The following is a 19,687-nucleotide window of genomic DNA, read 5'->3' as shown; positions in this document are numbered from 1 at the left end:
TATTCTGCGTCACAAGGTGTGGTGAACCGAGAATACTGATATTGCTGACAGTGCAAGGAGTTCCAGCTGATGTGGTTTGAGAATCGGTAAAGTCATGAAAAGGAAAATGTCACAGACAGCATTTGTTTTGGATTAGTAAGAAGACTTGCGGAAATGCCACTGTGGAGAATCTGTATGTGTATTTTTAGTCGAGGAGGATATTGTTAGCTACTTTGTGATGTGGTACAGAAGTCATTAGCTGCAGGCTGGTGTCTTCTCATGTTAATGTTCAAGGCATTAGTGGGTCTATTTAAAAACCATGGTTGTTTTTTTCAGTTGTACAGCGAGCACTGCCTTTATATAATAATGATAAAACAACGCTGCTGAAATCTGAAAGGCTCCTTCCAGTCTCCTGAAGTGTACCCTCGGGTTTTTCTTCAAACTGGGAAGTTGGTTTTTACCCACCAGGTCTTTCTATGCAACTCTCTTTGATAAGTGAGGATTTTGTTTGTTGGTTTATTTATTTATTCATCATTTTTAAATGCTTTAATTTTGATTGATTTAAAGGACAAAAGTGAATTTGTCGTACTTTTTTCTATTCCTATTTTATCTTCAGATGCTGTGCAGTCCTTTTTACAGAGACTGAAACAATGCATATTTTAGCCCTCCAAGTGAACAGTTAAAATATAATGATGGTTCTACTCTACTCAGTTGGCAGTTGGGTTTACAATATGCTCCTCACAAAATCAGTCTTAAAATGTAATGCTTTGAAGAATAAGCTTTTATTTTTTAATGTACTATCCCCTTAGAAATGCACATTAGCTAAGAGAATATGAACTGTAGGAGCACACAGCAGGATATCATACTAAAGATACCGTGTAGCTGTGGCTTTCATTCAAGGTCCTGGAGAAGCCGTGCCCTGCTGCAGGGTTTATAGGTGACTTAAAATCCTCTCAGGCTAAAGTCCTGGAAATTATGGTAATTCAGTCAGTAATTAATTTAATGTAGGCAGAAAAATCCCAGAACTCCCAGAGTCCCCCCAGGACCAGGATTAAGGCTCACTGCCTCCCACTGACCCCAGTGAATTCACTATCTCTTCATACGCTTGGACTTATCATGGTTTCTGTCAACGTTACAATACTTCCCAGCCTTCCAGCAAAAAGGAAGGCTTCCCATTCACATAAGTAGCAGTATTGACCGTTTTAGTGACCTTCTTAAAACATGGAAGACACGACTCTATTAGCACGCCAAGAATTTAATTAGCAGTATATTGTGAGCGCCGTGTGAAGAGGCACTTTGATTTGTGTGTGGCCAGTCAATGCAAACAAGATAAGTCTGTTGATTTCTGCCCTGTGGACTTCTGGGATACATAGAAGTTCTCAATGCTGCGGTTGTGGGTCCCTTTAATTTGAGAATTAGGTACGTTTTACTTTGACCTGGACATCCGTATACTGTGCTGTACCTTAGTCGTAGGCACTGTATTAAACCTCAAGATAGGAAGCAGACCGTGAGAATAGGGCAAGTAGTCAAGTGGTTTTTAGAGGCCCAATCTGGATCTGTAATTTCCATCACATTAAAACTAACTTTGCTTAAATGGTGTAAATGCTGCCTCCTTGGATCTATCACAGCAAATGTATTTATTTCTTGCCATAGGTGCAAACTGGAAAGCAGTATTCTTTCTGTTAATTAATGCCATCGATTTTCAGGCTTTACCTAATCAAACTGTATGAACAGTAGCAATAGCAGTCTATGCAAATGTACTCAGAATAAATTGACGTGCCAAGCTCTGGTTTCAGTAGACTCAAGCAAATTATTAAACTTTGAATAGATGTAATGTGTGGAAGTTAGGGGATTTCTGTCAGTGCATCACTTTAGGATGTGGTTGTAACTATTTTTATATTATTTTATTAATATAGAAGACAGTTATTGATTTTTAAGTTGCGTTTTGTTTCTGTTGTCTTTTCATGGGCTAAACCGCTAGACGTGTTTCTGTGCTTTTTTGATTGTGAGGTTGTAATTGCCCATGGTGGATTAAACATTTTTGTGGGCCACTGTGAATGGCTGTCATTACCATATCTTTTCGCTATTATAAATTGATTTTGTTTTTAATGGAAATTTGTATTCCTTTGTAATTATATTGCAGCAGGAGATCAGAGCAATTGTGTCCAAGGGTTTCTTTTGTCATGTTCGCAAATGGACGTTCTGCAGCATCCAGATACGATTACTTACACCGACGAGACAAAAGAAGGGCCTCCGCATCTCCACTGACAACAGGCCTTTTCATTCTGCAGGTTTTAAGTGCACACCCTTGCCATTCTCCAAAACGTGTAATACATTTACCCAATAAAATTATCCATTCAGATTTAAGAACGGTCTTTACTGATTATCCATGGATTGGAATTAAATTAAAATTTGTTATATTTTGAGATTGTTCGGTCATGTATGCAGGACAGTTGAGTACCTGATCATTCTAATTCTAGAAGTGTCCTTGGGTATGTTAAGCTTTTGTCTTTTATGTTATTTTTCCGCTTCAGTTCTTGTAAACTTGCGTGCATCATAGGTCTAGAATACGGCACACAATGAAGATGCCCTGGAAATGTGTGTGGAACCAGTGAAATTAATGATATATAAAGAGACCTTAGAATATGCATGCATTGGTGGCAGTGACACGTTTGTTTATTCATCTCCGCTGTGAGAGCAGGACAGATTTGGTCAAGAGATATAGAGGCTGGCATCTGAAGGCATCCTAAGGATTACTCACAAATTGATTTCACAGACACATGGCACTACATTGCATTCCTTTATTTGCTGGGGTGTTTCACAAGGGATGAGAGGCTTCTGCAAACCTAAAACTGTTGATGCTGAAGCTATAATTAAATCACAAGAAGCCATCTTGGGTTCTCTGTTATTCCATAGTATTCACTGACAGAAAAAACAAAAAAACAAACGTCATTATTTATGTATTTGTTTATTTATTTATAGCTGTAAGTTTTTATTAATTGATACCAGTGGAATTGAAACATCTCTTTGGGTAGCATATTCCCCTGAAAGTCGTACTGTAGTAGTGAACTGAAAGACTGCACAGGTTCATTGTTAATCTTGGTTAATGCTTCAGCTCTGTATGTCAAAATGAGCAGCGGGCAGCCTGGAATGTAGGTTATAAAAGCTCTTTCCCAGGTCCAAGGAGAGAGTAATGAAATTGACAAGACTGCTCAGAGATCCTCTTGCATAAGCGTACCCTGTTACTGACCTGGCAAACGGACTAAATGTGGGCCTTTAAGAACAGGGCACTTGGCAACCGTCTTCTCTCCACTAATGTGATGGACAGAAGCCACGATCCAGTGAAGGATTAGTGGGTTCATAGCAGTCCATGTTTTTTTTTTTTTTTTGTTTCTTTGTTTTTCCTGCCATTTAATTTTTTACTAGATTTTCATGTTTTGTCTCCCTAAGCACGTATTCCAGGTGGCCCTCAGATACTGCCCTCCTGCTTTTTATTCTACCCTGAGCTCTTAACTAATTGTTAACTTTACTGCCCATAACTACCACAATTTGGATTATTTTCATGTTTTTTCTTCTGCCGATGGGTACTGATGATTATTGGGAGAGACAGCTCTTTGGTTTGTGGTGTTGTCTTGTGTTCAGCAATGCATCTGTCTTCACTAGCCTTGGTGTGAATAACAATACCACCAGTGCTTTTTGTTCCCTGACATGATTTCTTTACTGTGTATCTGCACTTATCTGTGTAGCTCAACCCCCATACAGCAGAGATTGCAGTCACTCAGTCTGTGAGTGACTGACTGACAGACTGGAGTTTACTCTATTTGCTCACAGCAAAGGCAACAGATCAGTCCTCCACTTTCATCTGACTATTTTGCCTGCTCTCATTCCAGCTACAATGGAGAGTGGGACCTGGGGAAGGAGGCCTTGGATGACATCATCTACCGGTCACAGCTGGAGCTTTACTCCCAACCACTGTTGGTACGCATCTTCTTGTTGTTGAACTCACACAAACTGTCCTGGTTAAAGACATCAGTCAAAAGTAAAAATGTGAAGGAGGTTATGGGGTGTAGAGCCAGTTCACCACAGTTTGATCTGCTGGAAATTAAGAAGCAAAAGTCAGGGTTGTTCTCTTGAGAAGGGGAGGATTCCGGTCTCCCTTTATGCAGTTTTTATACCAGTATGTTCAGCCCACGAGAGAGGCCAGTCTTTTCAGCCATTTCCCAGTTTTCATCTTTTAAAAATGCATTAATTATTCCAGGCAGAGCTCCAACAACCCATGAAGGGAACTCACCTTAATATTAATAAGGAAATTGTTTTCTTCTTTCCGTTTATAATGGTTGTTTCAGGAAATTGTATTCAGTCAACCTTTAATGCCTTAATTGCACTTATTTAGTCTTGCTAGTCTTCAGAATCTGCAATCCCACGCAGAAAGCTCAGAGATAAGATGTCGGTACTGCAGGGATGCTAACCTTCTCTCCTCAGAGTGCACACACAATCTGTATCTATTTGCTATGCATGGGTTACTAGAGGTTATTCGATGCAATGAAACTGGTAGCAGCCTTTACTACCTTAACTAAATGCTGCAGAACAGTCTGCCTCAGGGCCAATTAATCTATTACAGCTGTAAAGATGCAATTGATACAAAATAGGGAGATGTTACGTCACGGTGGGTTGCACACCCTGGTCAGCTTTATGAAGCACCACAAGAAAACAAACTAAAAAATTCAATTTAATTTCCACAGAAGCTAAAACATCTCCATGAGACAATAAACAGTGTGAGTTAATATAAACCACTCTGGATGAGTCTGGCAGCAATATTCTCTCCCTCCCTGTCCCTCTACTCTCAGAAATTGCTGTCATATTTCCTGTCCATTGGTTCCTCTCCTGCAGTCTTAGTCTCCTGCTGTTTCTTATTAGATGGCTGCTGTCACACATTTACCCTACTCTCTAGAGGACCCTAGAGACATGCTGTCCATGGCCATCAATATCTGGGATACAATGGCAATCTCTATTCTCTTCCCTACACTGTTGTTAAAAGTACTCTGCTGTACTTACAAACCGGTGCAACTTTCAAAATTAAATATAGGAGCCTTCATTCTGTGATCAGATGGTGACCATCTTTAGTTAGTCTTAATTCTGTCACATATTATGTAATTAAAGCATACAGTAATTCTGTGTTGAACATATTTTGTTCAGCTATAACTATAACTGTAACATATTTCTTTTTTGTAAAACCACTATGTAACTTTGGCTCGGACCAAATCAGAATTTTAACCTATCCACGAATCACTAATGAAAAACCTTTACCTTAACATGGTTTATTTTAAAGTCAGAAGCCACTTTCTCCTGCTTCTGAAGAAAAGCACAATTGAGTACGAGTTTGTCATTTGTGATTCCCAGGTAGGTCAACTTATTGATTTGGTCTTGACCTTTGCATACTTCCATTCTCAGAGTGAGTTGCTTTGGATAACTCAATAATATAAATAACATTAAAAGCATCTCTGCGGACGTTGACCAGTGACGTGGTGAGTCCTGATACCTGCCCTGCCCTGACTTTGACCTTTGTCCCGCCCTCAGGTGGCCAATGCGATGAAGAGCTCCCTCCCTCCCAGCGCTCCTGAAGGCTCCCGCGGCCGCCAGGTCCTGCAGGTGGAGGTGACGCCCACAGTGGCGCGGATATCCCGCACCGCCATCACCACCGCCTCCATCCGCCGCCACCGCTGGAAGAGAGAGGGTAAGACTTCCCCACTGCGCCCCGCACAGGGGCTCCCCGCAGCCCCTCGCTGTGCGGCCTGTCAGCTCGGGCCACTGGACCGATGGGCGTCCACCCAGTGAGCAGCACTGTACTGTACTATTTTGCCTGTTTCACCATGTATCTTGGTATGTAGCAGATGGTTACTGTTTACTTTTGCTTTGTTTTATTTGGGTTGGCTCCAGGTATTGTCACAGGAAGCAAATGCAACTGTACAGGTTTGGGGGAAATCCAACAGCTAAAGTAAACGAAATGTCTCTCTTCTTCACATTCGTTTTCCACAAGGCATTCACAGGACAGCTGAGGTGGTTCATTAAAGCTGTGCTTCTCTGATCTCTGAAGACCACCGAAACAGCAATATTGGAAAACATTTTGACTGTCATATTGTCAATATTGTCATATTGATTAAATCTAAAATTCCAGGGTTGCGGAGATGATGATGTCATTCAGCATAAGTTAATCGTGGGAAATGGATGGTAAAACTTTGTGTTTGTGGTGATAGGTGAGAATTTACTGGTTCTATTGTTTTCTTGACTGGTCTAGTATCCCGAACCTTACATTCACTTACTCCAGTTGCAGTGTATGTGGGTTGGGGGTGGATCCTTGTTTGAGAGGTCGTAAACCTTCAGAAATGTGAAGATGTGACCACTCACAGAAGTTTAAATTGAAGAGCAATTAACTATGTATGCAGTAGCTGAATTTTATATGCTTAAATGTTGATGCATAATGCACCACCTAGTAGGCTAGCAGTGTGGAGTAGTGGTCGCTCTGGAGCAGAAGGTCATGGGTTCAATCCCAGATTGGGGACACTGCTGTTGTACCATTGAGTAAGGTACTAGCTATAAATGGGTAATTGTATGTAAAAACAGTGTGATGTATTTTAACAATAGTAAGTCCCTCTGGATAAGGATGTCTGCTAAGAAATATAATAATAATAATAATAATAATAATAATAGCCCATCTTGTTGAATTGTGCATAGACAGATAGCATGTCAACACTCTTATTTATGGAGCTGTGAGCACACACTGTGGGTTTATGTAGGTTTGGATTCAGGAACTACATGCAAGAGGTTCCTGGAATATTTTTCATTGAAATTAGGGAATGCATTTCATTTGAAGGATATTTGTTTTGGTTTTAATTGCTCAGAACACACTGAAATGGTTAAAACCAGATCAGGAGCTGAAAAAAAAAAAAAAAAAAAGTAATCAAAAACCCAGGAATTGCTTAGCAGGTGCTTTGGTTAATCAGGCAGTACATTATAAGACTGTTCCCCTTTTGCCAGCTTTATATTAGCAGCCTTCAAATTGTGCTCTTTAATCTGGGAATAATGAAGCTCCATTTTATGTCGTGGCAGATTGTGAACCTAGCTTGCGTTACAATTCACAGCTCTAATAAATTAGCTTGCCACAGATTCAAAGCTTCAGGGGTTGCTGTTCAGTGGTTAATCTGGCAGAAGCTTGGGCCCTGTAGTTCAGGAAGTGTCCCAGAGCCTCCAGCACCAGAGACTGGGCTGTACAAACACTGCAGTCAGCAGGCTGTGTATAGAAAAAATAAAGGAATTGTTAAGACATGGATAGTCTTAAGAGAAGGTAGTGAAGCAATCTTTTTTTTTTTGTAAATAAGTGTTTAAACTACCTAAACAAGGGCCGCCTCACTGTATCAAAACCACGTTGTTTAATTTGTAGGCAATTTCATAGCAACAGGTCATGATGTGAAAGAAATCGTGTCCCATATCGATATTCACTCTCTGAAAATCATTTCTGACTCCTTGTAGATAATTTTTAATTTGTGACATTAATTTGATATTAATCTGAATTGCCGAGAAAACCACACGTGTTTTTAAAAGCTTTTCTGGGGGAACGTAAATGGATCTCTGTGTAAAGTCTGCCCAGATCATCCTCTCTTATCTTTCATCTCCGCCACGCTTTTACCGCAAGGCCGGTCTTCATCGCCAGTGTTTGACCTGAGCACTCATTCAGTCTGTTCTTACTGTTGCAAAATTGTTTTGCTGTGTGTGCACTGTACTCTCTTTGTCTCTCTCACTTTCTCTCTCACTTTCTCTCTCACACTGCTTTTGTGTTGCCTTTGTCTCTAACCCGATTTTTTCTTGTTCTGAGCTGCAGTGGACGCGAGCGGCTGCAAAACAAATAATACTTAAATAAAAATTAAGAAGTAAAGATAACCTAAGAACAGCAAATAAAGACAAGATGACCAGAGAAAATCCTAAATCTAACACAGAAACTAAGAACCCCCTATTTTTCCGGTTCTGTGTGTTGACTCCCAGATTGTTTTGACTTCTCAAACGAAGCAGACATGAGCAACCCAGCCACTCCCAGCCGCCACGCCTTCTCGGAACCAGCAGCCATTCCAGAGCGAGGGAGGGAGGGGCCAGCGGCGCAGTCCAGCACTCCCCCGGTCACGCCTGAGGGTAGGCCAGAGCTGAGGAGGCACAGATCAGGGAGGGAGTTGATGGAGGATGAGCCGCTTTCCCCTTCCAGGGACTCACACAGCCACTTTAGGGTCTCCTTCCACTCCCACCGAGTGTACTAATTCATCCAATCCCCAACCAACAAATTGCAAATGCAACCCCCCCTCCCCCACCCCTCAGATCCCCATATCCCTAGCACCAGGTCAGGTAGTATCAAATTGTTTATTTGGGGGGGTTGGGTGGGCTTAAGGACGGCGGGCACTGGCTGCCACCGGGAGGCCTCAGACCGCATGGCCCTGCATCCAGTGATGAAGCTCTTTCAAAGCTAGATCCGCATGCCCTGTGTCTCCTGCAAGCAGCTGTCCGTTTTTTGGAGGTGTCCACACTCATTGAGCATGTCCTCCCCAGAATTTCAACTAGAACAGTCTTTTTTTTTTTTTTTTTTTTTTTTTTTTTTAATTTATTTCATTTGATTTTCTTCTCTCTAGGGTGTAAACTGCCTTGCTCTGTCTCAGCCTTAAAATCAGAGATCTATGTTATTAGCATATGTCCTGATTTCTTTACAAAGTACCTTTCTGTGGCAAGGATAGTTTCTAAGCACTTTACAAACTCAGGTTAGACTGTGTTATGATTACTTTAAACCTGGACAGAGAATTAGGCTGCTGGTCTTCCCCCTACAGACCATTGTTCTCTTGCCATTTGCTAAAGGAAAAATGACCTGTGGATCCCAGACCTGGAAAATGCATCTCAAATATAAATCACACACTTTGCCCTTGACAGATGTGATATAACTCAAGTTCTGTGTAACTGTGTGTGTGAGTTCCAGTGGATGTCTATAGAGATGTGGTGGGTCTTCCTCACTGTGCAATTCAGTCTGGAATCCAGTCCAGCAAACACTGTCATATTGTGTTCCCATGAAGGACAAGTACAGATAATTCTGTGCTCACATTTATCAGAATATTGTAGAGGTTGTGGGGGGGGGGAATGGCAGCTGCCACAATAGATAAACCTGTCAGGAAATCTCTCTCTCTCCTTTTTGGTTTGGCAAAGCCTACTAAATGTCATTGGGGATTCTAAAGCAATCCGATTTCTGTTCCGCATTGCCAGAATCCCTGTTAATCAGTCTTCCAGAAAAAGACTGGAAACACACGGAAGATTCTTTTCTTAAATTTTATTTTATTTTTAGCCTTTTGGGGAAGTCAGGCAGTAGGCAGTCACTGTCAGCTTTGTGTCTCATAATTGTGTATATAAATAGCAACTCGTCCCATCTCCACACAGAGTGCATGTCATCTGTCTCGTCTTCGTTTGATAAAGCAAGCAAATCCTTTCTCACTTTGACTAGAAAAAGGGCCCCCGATAGAGCGATAGTCTCCATGTGGCATGTTTTCAATCGGTAGAATGCCTCCCTGTCACTTAATGGCTCCAATGGCATTTGTGAGCTGAACTGTAATGCTCACGCTGCAGTCAGTTGAGTCAGAGTCTCGGCTCCATACCCCTGGAGAGTCCTTCGTCCTGAGAACAGTCTTGCCGATCCCCGGAGCAGCTTCCGTCTTCCACCTTTTTCTGGAATTATCTTTGCAGCAGTTTCAGCCAAGCATTAAATTCTATTAGCTGCTCCCTCTTTGGTTAAATAGTGTATTATTTATACTTTTTATTTTATTTTGTAGGGAAGGGGGGGTGGCATGCTCAGTGAGAGAGAATGACTCTCCTTCTGCTGCAATGGCTGATTGCTTAACTGCATGTGCATGTGAATGTACGAGGGGGAGGACCCTCGTGTGCAGCTGTAGCATGAAGGCAGCCTTCACGTCTCTGCTACACTCTTACCTTGTGAGTCACTTGAGCAGGCTTGCTTTTTGTTTCGGCTAACAAAAGTCCACTCAACTGCATGTCCACAGTTTGACAATGCCTCGCTCAACTCAGCAGTGACTGTGTGGCTGTTCGTTTCCTCTTTGTTTGCCTTTAAATATTGCATACACCGTTCCTAAAACGGCGTTCTTGTGTCCCCTCGGGGCTCTGGGTTAAGGGGACCCATCTGGTTTCATTTCTTCATCTGTCCCTCCATTTGAACAACAGAAAGCTCTCTTTCGATGGGTGTGGGGCGTGTCCACACAAGTGTGTTTCCAATCAAAAACAATACCCGCAGAATGCTAACACAATGTTGGTGGGTTTAAATTATATGTTTGTATGTATATGTATATATTAATTTGAAAATTTCCCAAGATTAGCTTAGCATTCATCCAGTTCATCCTCGTAGAAACTGAATTTACATCTGCAGCTCTCCAGATGTACCGTTCCTGTAGTCAGATGTATTCACAGCCCTCAGAAAAGGCTACACTAATCTGTACACGCCTGGCACATGGACTGCAGAATGTACTATGCATGTATGGCAGAGAGATCTGAACAGCATACAGAGCAGGCTAGCATGTGGGACGCTATACACAGAGCTCGGTCCCCAAGCATAAAATGCAGAGAGGCTGACAGTGTTGGTGCATATCCAGTTTCAAGGTCACCTTGTAACATCACCTGCAGACTCCTTCATTCTTCCTGAACGTGCAGCACTTGTTCATGCACCTGTACCATCTGGAAATCCTGTGCACTTAGTGGTCTCAAACTCGGCAGGCACTGCAGCATCTTCTGGCATTGGTATGCACCTTTAAAGCTGAATTACTAGATTTATTAGAGTAATTGGACAATGTTTCTACTTTCCTCTTGCCCGAAAAGTTGGTTACAGGTATAGTTTCATACATCAAGTGTATTTCTAGGATTATTACCTTAAATATGATTTACCCTGATGCTCAGTTTGCTTCATGGTGGTCCGTCGGGGGCCTAGTGAGCTCAGACAGCACTGCTGACTTTATAGAGGTCACTCAAAAATCATGAAACTGAAACAATCTGCTTAATAGTAATGATTATTGGTGGACTTTTGTTGGCTGTGATAAAAAAAAAAAAATAGGGACCCCTTTAAAAAAAAAAATATATATGGTCCTGGGGATTCCCTATCCGTCACATGGAAGGCCAGGATGCATAGACTGATTTCTAGGGCTTCACAGGGTTTATTTTGAGCTAGCTTTCTGCTTCGGTCTGAAAGGCCTCATGCATTCCCCGTAGTGAGTTTGAGTGATCTGAGGAGATTTTCCAAGCCCCTGTGCACTCCTTGCCCAAGCAAGAACAATCAAATTGCCTGACTGATTCAATCACCGTGCACGACTCTGCTGGGCTCCTCACTTAAGGATGACGGCAAGATTGGCAAGGGGATGGTTCATTTGTGTGGATGTGCTGATGGATGCCTGATTGCCAAAACTTCCATGCTCTTGTATATAAAAAAGACATTCCCCTGCCAAACTAGATAAGAGAAATACATATTAGGTTATGAAGGAGCCCTGGCCTTGTTTGTTTGCTGTGCTGGTTCTACTGCAGAGCCACACACTGCCCTCCTACAATGCAGTGATCTCAGGGGAAAGCAGGACTGCATTACTTGTCTGTGAGCTCTCTGATCTCTGGTCTTTGCCTAGAACTCTGGGTTTTGTGTAAAATTCAGTGAATAGAAGGTAGTCCCCGTAGGATAGGCCTGCTTTCATAGTTAGCTTTGAGTTTGTAGTCGTTAGTGGCCTTAAAGTGCTGGTGGATCCTGCTTAAAGTGCTGGTTTTGCTTTCTTTAGCTACAGGTTGGACTGGCTGAAAAGGGGGGTGGGGATAAAACTCTCCCCAGCCACTAGTTGTAGTCTTGTTGTCAGTAGTTGTGACAGTGGTTGTATGTGTGCTGTTCTGTATTGAGTATTAAGTAATTTGCATTCAGTTTTCCAGGTGGAGTTGGAACAAAAACAAAAAAAACACTGGGATGTCGAAGATGCATCACTTAACTAATGGAGAAGAAACAATGTAACCTATTATCGTCAAAATAAAATGCAAGACTTTCCATTCAAGTGTGGAAAGAGTTTCCTCCTCTGTCATCCCCCATCCAATGTTAAATGCCACATTGAATTAAAGCAATTTCCACTTGATCACCTAATTGTAACAACAACTTGATAGAACTACAGCAGGGCAATTAGCAATTAGTACAAATTGAGTCTTATGATTTTTTTTTTTCTTCTTCTTCCATTGAGCAGATAAATATCTCATCAGCCTAATTCAACCCCTCCCACGAAGCCCTATCTAAGAAATGAAATATTGAGCTCATGCTGTGCTTAAATTTTGTTGTTTGAAGGCAGTAGGCAATAATCATTAAACATTTACCTTCATGCTAAGGTAACATGAGGTTTTCTTAATGGAGAGAAAAAATAAAATGCAAAGATGTGCAGAAGTGTTACACAGAAGTTTCACAGTTCTAATTTAATTAAAGTAAATTAAATGCTCTTTCTTTATTTTGCACTTGGTGTGTTTTTTAAAGGGTTGGATAACTTTTAGATCTGCAACTGCTTAGATTTTAACACAGAAAATGATGTGCTTAACAGCAATTTCAGGATGAAAAATGTTAAGTTACAATAAAAGAAATTTAGATACCAGGTTATGGTTTTAGAATGGGATCCAATTGAAAATAATAGAAGTATTCAGATTGCTCATTAAGAGGGTATGTGTTTTTTTGTTTGTTTGTTTTAACCTAATTTTCACGTAACAATTTGTATTGGACTTGCTCAACTCTGTGAGGATGAAGGCTGATGTGAATTATCCCTGATATTTCTATACAAATGCCTCAAAGAATTTAGCCCCCAGGAGCTTTATTCTTCTTGATCCTCCATTCCAGTTTTGACTCCGCCCTCAGACAGGAGGTGTGTGATCAGGCCCCAGTGGCACAGCTGGAAGACCCAAGATGCCACATGTTGATTCAGGATAGGACATCCAAATGGTTAATGCCTATATGCATCTCCTCTGATCTCATGTCTGCTCTGTGCGGTCTGCTCTCTGTGTCGCCTGAAATGGTGCTGATGCTGAAGAGGCCAAAAGCAAAGAGAGTCTAGCAGTGAAGCATGCGGTTGAACTTTCCTCTCCCTGTCATGTGCATGTCCTCCAGACTGAACTGCACCTTCCTCCCCCTGCCCTTCTCTTCTGCTCCTCATCGGCTCTCAATCTCGTTAAAATAACATAATCATCTCATAATGCGATTCACCCTCCAGAGTTTCATAATGACCAGTTCCTGCTTGCTCAGCTGTGCATGATAAATTAATTTGGTGTTCTGCTGTCTGTGGTGTTATGTTTGATGTTCTAGGCAAATTTGTTTTATGTGTTTTGCAGGCCATGAACGTGACATAATTTCTACAACTTAATTATTTTAGATATAAATATACAGAGGTAAAAGCTGCAGTGTCGCTTTTAAAATGTGGGATTTTTTAAGCCTCTAAAGAGTGTTGCTTGCAAAAAAGGTTAAGCTATGAATTTTCCATAATGTGTGAAGACAACAACAGCATCTATAGGGAACTTAAATATTACATGAATTCAGTTTCTATCAAAACCTACAATTTTATACATCCCATTTATATATAAACTGTATATATTATTTGATTATATAGTATTTGATTTCCTGTTCATCATGATTTTAAAAGTGTGTGAAGACAAATTTCCAATGTAATCTCATTCAGGGCTGCTTCTTCTTGTAGCTCATATACTCCAGCCCTAACACTAACACATCTATCTATCTATCTATCTATCTATCTATCTATATATATATATATATATACATACATACATACACACAGTACTGTGCAAAAGTTTTAGGCAGGTGTGAAAAAATGCTGTAAAGTAAGAATGCTTTCAGAAATATACATGTTAATAGATTATATTTATCCATTAACAAAATGCAAAGTGAGTGAACAGAAGAAAAATCTACATCAAATCCATATTTGGTGTGACCACCCTTTGCCTTCAAAACAGCATATATATATATATATGATTATTTGATATTTTCTTGTGGTTTGCCCCACCGGCTTTTTCACATAGGCCGTGCTGAAATTGTTTTTTGTTCTCCTGTCTTATGCTGGTTCTTGTCTCCATATAGACTTCGTTAGCCAGGCTCAAAAAAACGTATGTGTCAGTATCCCTCAAGTGCACACTGAACTGGCCAATTATGGTAAGCTTTAGAAGCCTTCCCAACTGGCTTTTTATTAAGCTGTATTGGACTGGCTTGATGCCACTGAAGTCAAAGGTCTTATTGTGGGCATCCAAGTGCTACAGAGTGTCCAGTTATGGATCACAGTGTTTCTGAAGGAGCTCTGTACACAGTTACATTTTGCAGATAGAGAGATACATAGATGAAATATAGATATGATTTTCCCCCAACATTTGTAAATGGATACTGCAGCACAAACAATGGTGTAAAAGCTATGTTTTCTTCAGCTTTGAGCTGAGCTTACTGGATAACAAGGGTGGAACACTTGTAGTACTTTGCTGGAAGAGTCATGGATCATCCTGATTCTGAGGTAAACTGAAGTACTGTTATGTGACCAGATGACCAGAAGTTCCTATTATCTCCCTCCTTTCCCTTTTCAACATTTGCTTGAATGTTTTGATTTCCAAATCGCCTGTTCAATCAGCGTGTCGACAACAGGTTTGGATAGAACATGCTGAGCTGCATACGATGATTTTATTTTCAACCCAGACATGGTCAGTTGGCCTTAGGTGAGCACATCACTTGTTTTGTGAGGAGACAGTTGACAGTGGGCGATGTTTTAAAACTGAACAACAGCAACTGTGTTCTCTCTTCCATTTTATAACTGCAGCACATGCCGTGAAAGAGGTGCACTTCTCGATCTCTAAATGAATCCTTTTTTCCTCTAGCTGACAGGTGTACCAGAATTTCCAAAAATGTTGATTAATAACTCTCCGACTTCAGCCCCTCTATCAGATTTCCAATTAAAAGCAAACTCAATGTTGGGCGCTCCACACAAGAAAAAGTTAAGTGGTAGCTGAATCCCAATTTCTTCTCTCAGGTACAAGATTTCTTTCAAATATTGTCCTCCAGGAAAAAGTGCTGCACTTATATCAAGGTGTCTTACAGGCCAAGAACATTTCGATTTGAAGGTTTTCTCAGGAAGGCCTTCGGGTAAAAAACAAAAACAAAATAAAAAAACTGCCCCGATCAACCAAAATGTTTTAATTCATGGTCAGGTTCTAAGCTGAAAGATTCAAGAGGATCGTGGCCCAGCCATTGTATTATGAGACCTTCCTTTTTGTTTCTGTTTCTGAGGTGCTCTACAAAAGCAGCACTTCAGTTCTTTATTCTACAAGTAGCACACAAAATATTTAAATTTGAACCCCATTTTCGCTTTTATTTCCGTTCATGGAAACTGGGCTGGTTAATATCCCCTGTAAAAAAAACTGGAATCCAATAACAATAACAACAATGTTATAGACGTTATTAAATCCTATTAAAATTAAAAAATCCAGGGCAAGGCAGTTTGAATCGATATTTCTTAAAGCCTCCGTTATTCATTTGGGTGCTCCTTGGAATACGAATGACTGCCTCCGACATTGATAAATTGTTCTTGACACGCTTCAGTAATTCAGCTGGGTAGATCTGTTTTAAAATGGCATACAGTATGGCTTTCTGTGGTGGAAGAGGATCACTCGTTTCCAAACTTTTGATTATATACATAGAAGGTCATTGGGTTAAAAGAAGACACTGTGTATTCCAATGCACACCACTTAAGCCATTGAAAACCAGGACCCTTACGGGGGGCATTTTGCAATAAAACAATAAGCTTTTCATTTCACAGTGCAGTTATTTATACAATTGAATGCAAAATTCCATTTGACTTTGGTTACAAACTTATTTGACGGCAGCTTTTTTGTTCACCAGAAACTCCCTTCTGGTCAATGAGAACCTGCCACCAAATAGTCTAAGATTGACAGGCGTCTGAAGTTGTGACTTAATGTGGCTCTGTCATGTAAGAAATATTCATAGAGAACCAACAGTTCAACTTTTGTGCTAGTTTCTGGTTTGACACTCTTCATTTCCAGATTTAGTTGGTCAATTTAATTGACTAATTACTGGCACAGCACTATGAAGCCCCTGTCTGCCATTGTATTTCCAGTGTATCTATGATCAAACGTAAAATCATTTACATAATTGTTAATTCCTGTTTTCTTACGTGCACATGAGGCTTGATTCTCATCAATTGTTAAATCTCCACAATGATGCAGGTTATGCGAGCAAAATTTAATAAGCAAAATGTTGTTTTTATACTTGCTGTAATTCAGGAACTAAAATTAAAAAACTTAATTAAAAAAATGTATATCTGAAATAAACAAAAAAGACTTTCCTGATTATAGATTAGTTGTAAGCATAAGTCGGACAAACCTGTGAATGATTTGAGCCCCCCCATACTAATGAAGATAAACCATGTAGCAGCCATTTGGGGATTATTCTGTAATCCTCTTTTTGTGTTAGTGTAAAATAGACAATGAAATAGATTATGAAAGCTCGATGATTCACAATCAAACACAGAATAAGATTGCAGACAAAATAGTTCTAGTGTAGCATAGTATGTCACATCCTTTCACGGTTCAAATGCAGAAGACCAACACAAAAAGCTATTGACAACCTCAGTCTTTGCTCAGATGTTTCAGGACAGTTTCTGAAGGCAGATATTTCAGCGCATTTAAATTCCTGAAATAGATTGTACTGCCTTTGTTTACCCTGCTGTTGGAATACAACCAGTATGCTTTATTTGGAACAATGAAAATAATGGCTGCATTTCACATTTTTATATATAAAAACAATGGATTCCAAATGAGAAATTAGCTAATTAGACTGCAAGTCTCTGACTCCCTTATGATTCAGATGTTTTTTATTTCTCCTAAGGAAAATATATTGTGAATCCTCTGCCAAGTCTGTATGCTGAATGCTGTTTTGTGTGTGATACTGTTCTGAAGCACATTAGCCTGGCCATGAAATCTAGCAGACATGACTTGAGTGGCCCAACAAGTTATAGAAACATGCATATGAGGAAAGAAGGAATGGTGAAGAGTCTGCATTGGTCAGTTTGTTAGCATGCCATTGAAGTCTGAGTTTGCGCTTTCACTTCCAGCACATTAACTCTTAGTGACTGGCCCTGTCCTGGTCTGCACTGGGCTCTTTCGAAGGTCTGCTGACCTCAGTTCTGGCTCTCTCCAGGATCAGGAGTCAGTGCCCTGGGTCTCTGTGGCGAGACCAGAGCTGAGATCAGCTTCAGAGGCCTCTGGCTGTGTGTGAGTGAATGCGTGTTGCTCAGTGTGTCATCTGTTAACCGTCTGTCTCCCTCTCCCTCTGGTTCTCCCCCATCAGATGCAGAAGGTATGAGCGGGGGCGAGGACTCAATCAACCTCAATGACCCCGACGAGGGCTTCTCCTCCGGTGCTTCCAACAGCAGCCAGCCCAGTGGCACCAAGCAGCCGATGGGGGGTTCGGGAGGTGGGACACCCACCCCAAGGGGCAGTGTGAAGAAGGCAACGGCAGGGCGGCTGGCTAGGGAGAGAGAGGCCATGGCGGCAGCGGCAGCGGTGGCAGCAGCAGCAGCAGCTTCCCCCAGCAAGCACGGGGATCTCTCGGTGGACCCCCAGGTGGTCCTGCGTAGGCATCACCAGCGGCAACAGTCCCCCCCGCCGGCCTCCCCTCCCATTGTCACCCTGGATGCCATTGAGCTCAGCCCCATGAAGAAGCACCTCAGCCTGCCGGCGACCCAGAGTTTGGTCAGGACTGCTAGCACCACCTCCAGCAAGTCTTTTGACTTCATGAATGGCAGCCAGACGGAGCGCGGCCGGGGCATCCTGGAGGGCATCAGCAACCTCGCCACCAGCAGCGGCCACCGCTACTCCACCGTGAGCCTGCAGGAGGAGAGGCTGGGCCGCCCGGGGGAGACCACCGAGCTTCTCTCCCCGGGAGCCCCCCTCACCAAGCAGTCACGCTCCCCCAGCTTTAATATGCAAATCATATCGCAGGTTTAAAGGAGGTGGAGATCGGCATGACCCTACATTCTCCCACTACCCCACCCCACCCCTCCCCACCCCTCTCCCCACCCCACCACCACCCAGCCGCAGAGACAACTACCTTAGGCCGAGCCGCTCCCCCCACCCCTGTGGCTCAGCCTCTGACAACCTTGAAACATGCAGACACTCTGTGATGTTGGGGAGGGGGGTTGACTTTCTTGTACAGGAGAAAGTAGAGCGTCAAGGTGTGCAAACATACAAAAAACAAATTAAAAAACGGGTTGGCAGGTTTTTTTTTCCGGTTGTAAATTGTCAAAAGAGACCAATCACAACAGAACAGTAAAGCAGCCGTGAGGTTTTCCCCTGTACAGGAGGTATCTGTCCTGACCAAGATGGCCAGTCTTGGGAATGCCCTCACCTCCACATGTCCTTTCTGACCAAATGGTGCATTCCATGTATATTTTGTGGACAGAAAAAAAAAAAAAAAAAAAACTATACAAAAAAAAAAAAAACTATATATACAAAAACACAAGAGATCTTCTATGTTTACCCATTGTGAAACAAATCATTGTCGTGGGTCTAATGTAATTTAATCCAGAGATTCATTATAGTATATATTTTGTATTGAATCAGCAATAAGATTACCATTGTACGTTGACGACGGCGTAATTCGCTGTAGTTGCTCGTGTGCGGACTTCCTCATGCCTTCCTGTGTATCCTTGGGGTGACGTGCAATCTGTATGACTTTTTGTTTTTTTAATTATTCTATTTTTTTGTCATCATTATTTATTTGTTTTTTCATTTGTCTGGTAAATCTCACCTCCCAAAGACAGTGCTGTGAATGTGATCGTTCCGAGATCCGTACGGTGATCAAAATCAGACCGAGATTACACTGGTTTTTAGTTTCTCACTAAGAACTTTGTTTTTGATTATTATTATTATTATTATTATTATTTATAAATTAATATATGCTTTCATCTGGGTTCAAGATTTATTTTTAATGATTACTTTTATTACTATAATCCAAAATAACAACACCACAAAAGGATGAGGTAAAATCAGAACCTGCTGAAAGATGTAAAATCATTGCAGTGTGCTGGATACAAAGAGAAGATCGAGAAGCTCCGGGATAATGTGGTGGGTTAGCTTTGCTGTAAGTACAGGAAGCATTACTATGAGAAAGGAAACTACATTAATTCAGGGGAACAAAGATGAGCATATGGACTGTGCTGCTGAATAGGCCAATGAAAAATGACTGCTTGTATGAAACTTAACAAGTACAGCATCCAACTGTGATGGAAATGTTTCCACTCATTATCAAAAGGACGGGTCCTTAGATATCTAGTTCCAGACACACAATCTATTAGTTTTTCTGTATGTGTTACACCTTAATAGAAACAAAACCACAAAAGAGCAGCATCAACCATATTAACAAGTTGTCTGTCCCAAAACTCTGGACAATTCCAGGTATAGAAATATGCTCTTCACTGCCTCACTGAGATTCATCTCCTGCTTGCTTTCATTCTCTCGCCTGAACTACATGTAGTGTGAATTTGGAACTGATTTTCATTTGTTTGAACAACAGGTAGTTATTTGGAGTGTATCATAACTATTCCCATTATTCTAGGCA

At 41.3% G+C, this 19,687-nt stretch overlaps 1 protein-coding gene across 3 annotated transcripts in view; it reads left to right on the top strand.

The window, feature by feature from the left end:
- LOC136711429 (hyccin 2) overlaps positions 1-19,687 on the top strand; it is a 78,391-nt gene that overhangs the window by 58,508 nt on the left and 196 nt on the right. For all 3 annotated transcript variants that reach the window (XM_066687702.1, XM_066687699.1, XM_066687700.1), the window contains 3 exons: positions 3,870-3,957; positions 5,557-5,713; positions 17,417-19,687. The exon at positions 17,417-19,687 is cut by the window's right edge and continues 196 nt beyond it. In XM_066687702.1, the coding sequence (XP_066543799.1) occupies positions 3,870-3,957; positions 5,557-5,713; positions 17,417-18,075 (904 nt within the window). In that variant the 3' untranslated portion in view covers positions 18,076-19,687. The remainder of the gene's footprint in view (positions 1-3,869; positions 3,958-5,556; positions 5,714-17,416) is intronic.

The sequence above is a fragment of the Amia ocellicauda genome, chromosome 16 (genome assembly GCF_036373705.1).
Source record: "Amia ocellicauda isolate fAmiCal2 chromosome 16, fAmiCal2.hap1, whole genome shotgun sequence".
NCBI classification, from domain to species: domain Eukaryota; kingdom Metazoa; phylum Chordata; class Actinopteri; order Amiiformes; family Amiidae; genus Amia; species Amia ocellicauda.
This window is presented reverse-complemented; position numbering and strand designations above follow the sequence as displayed.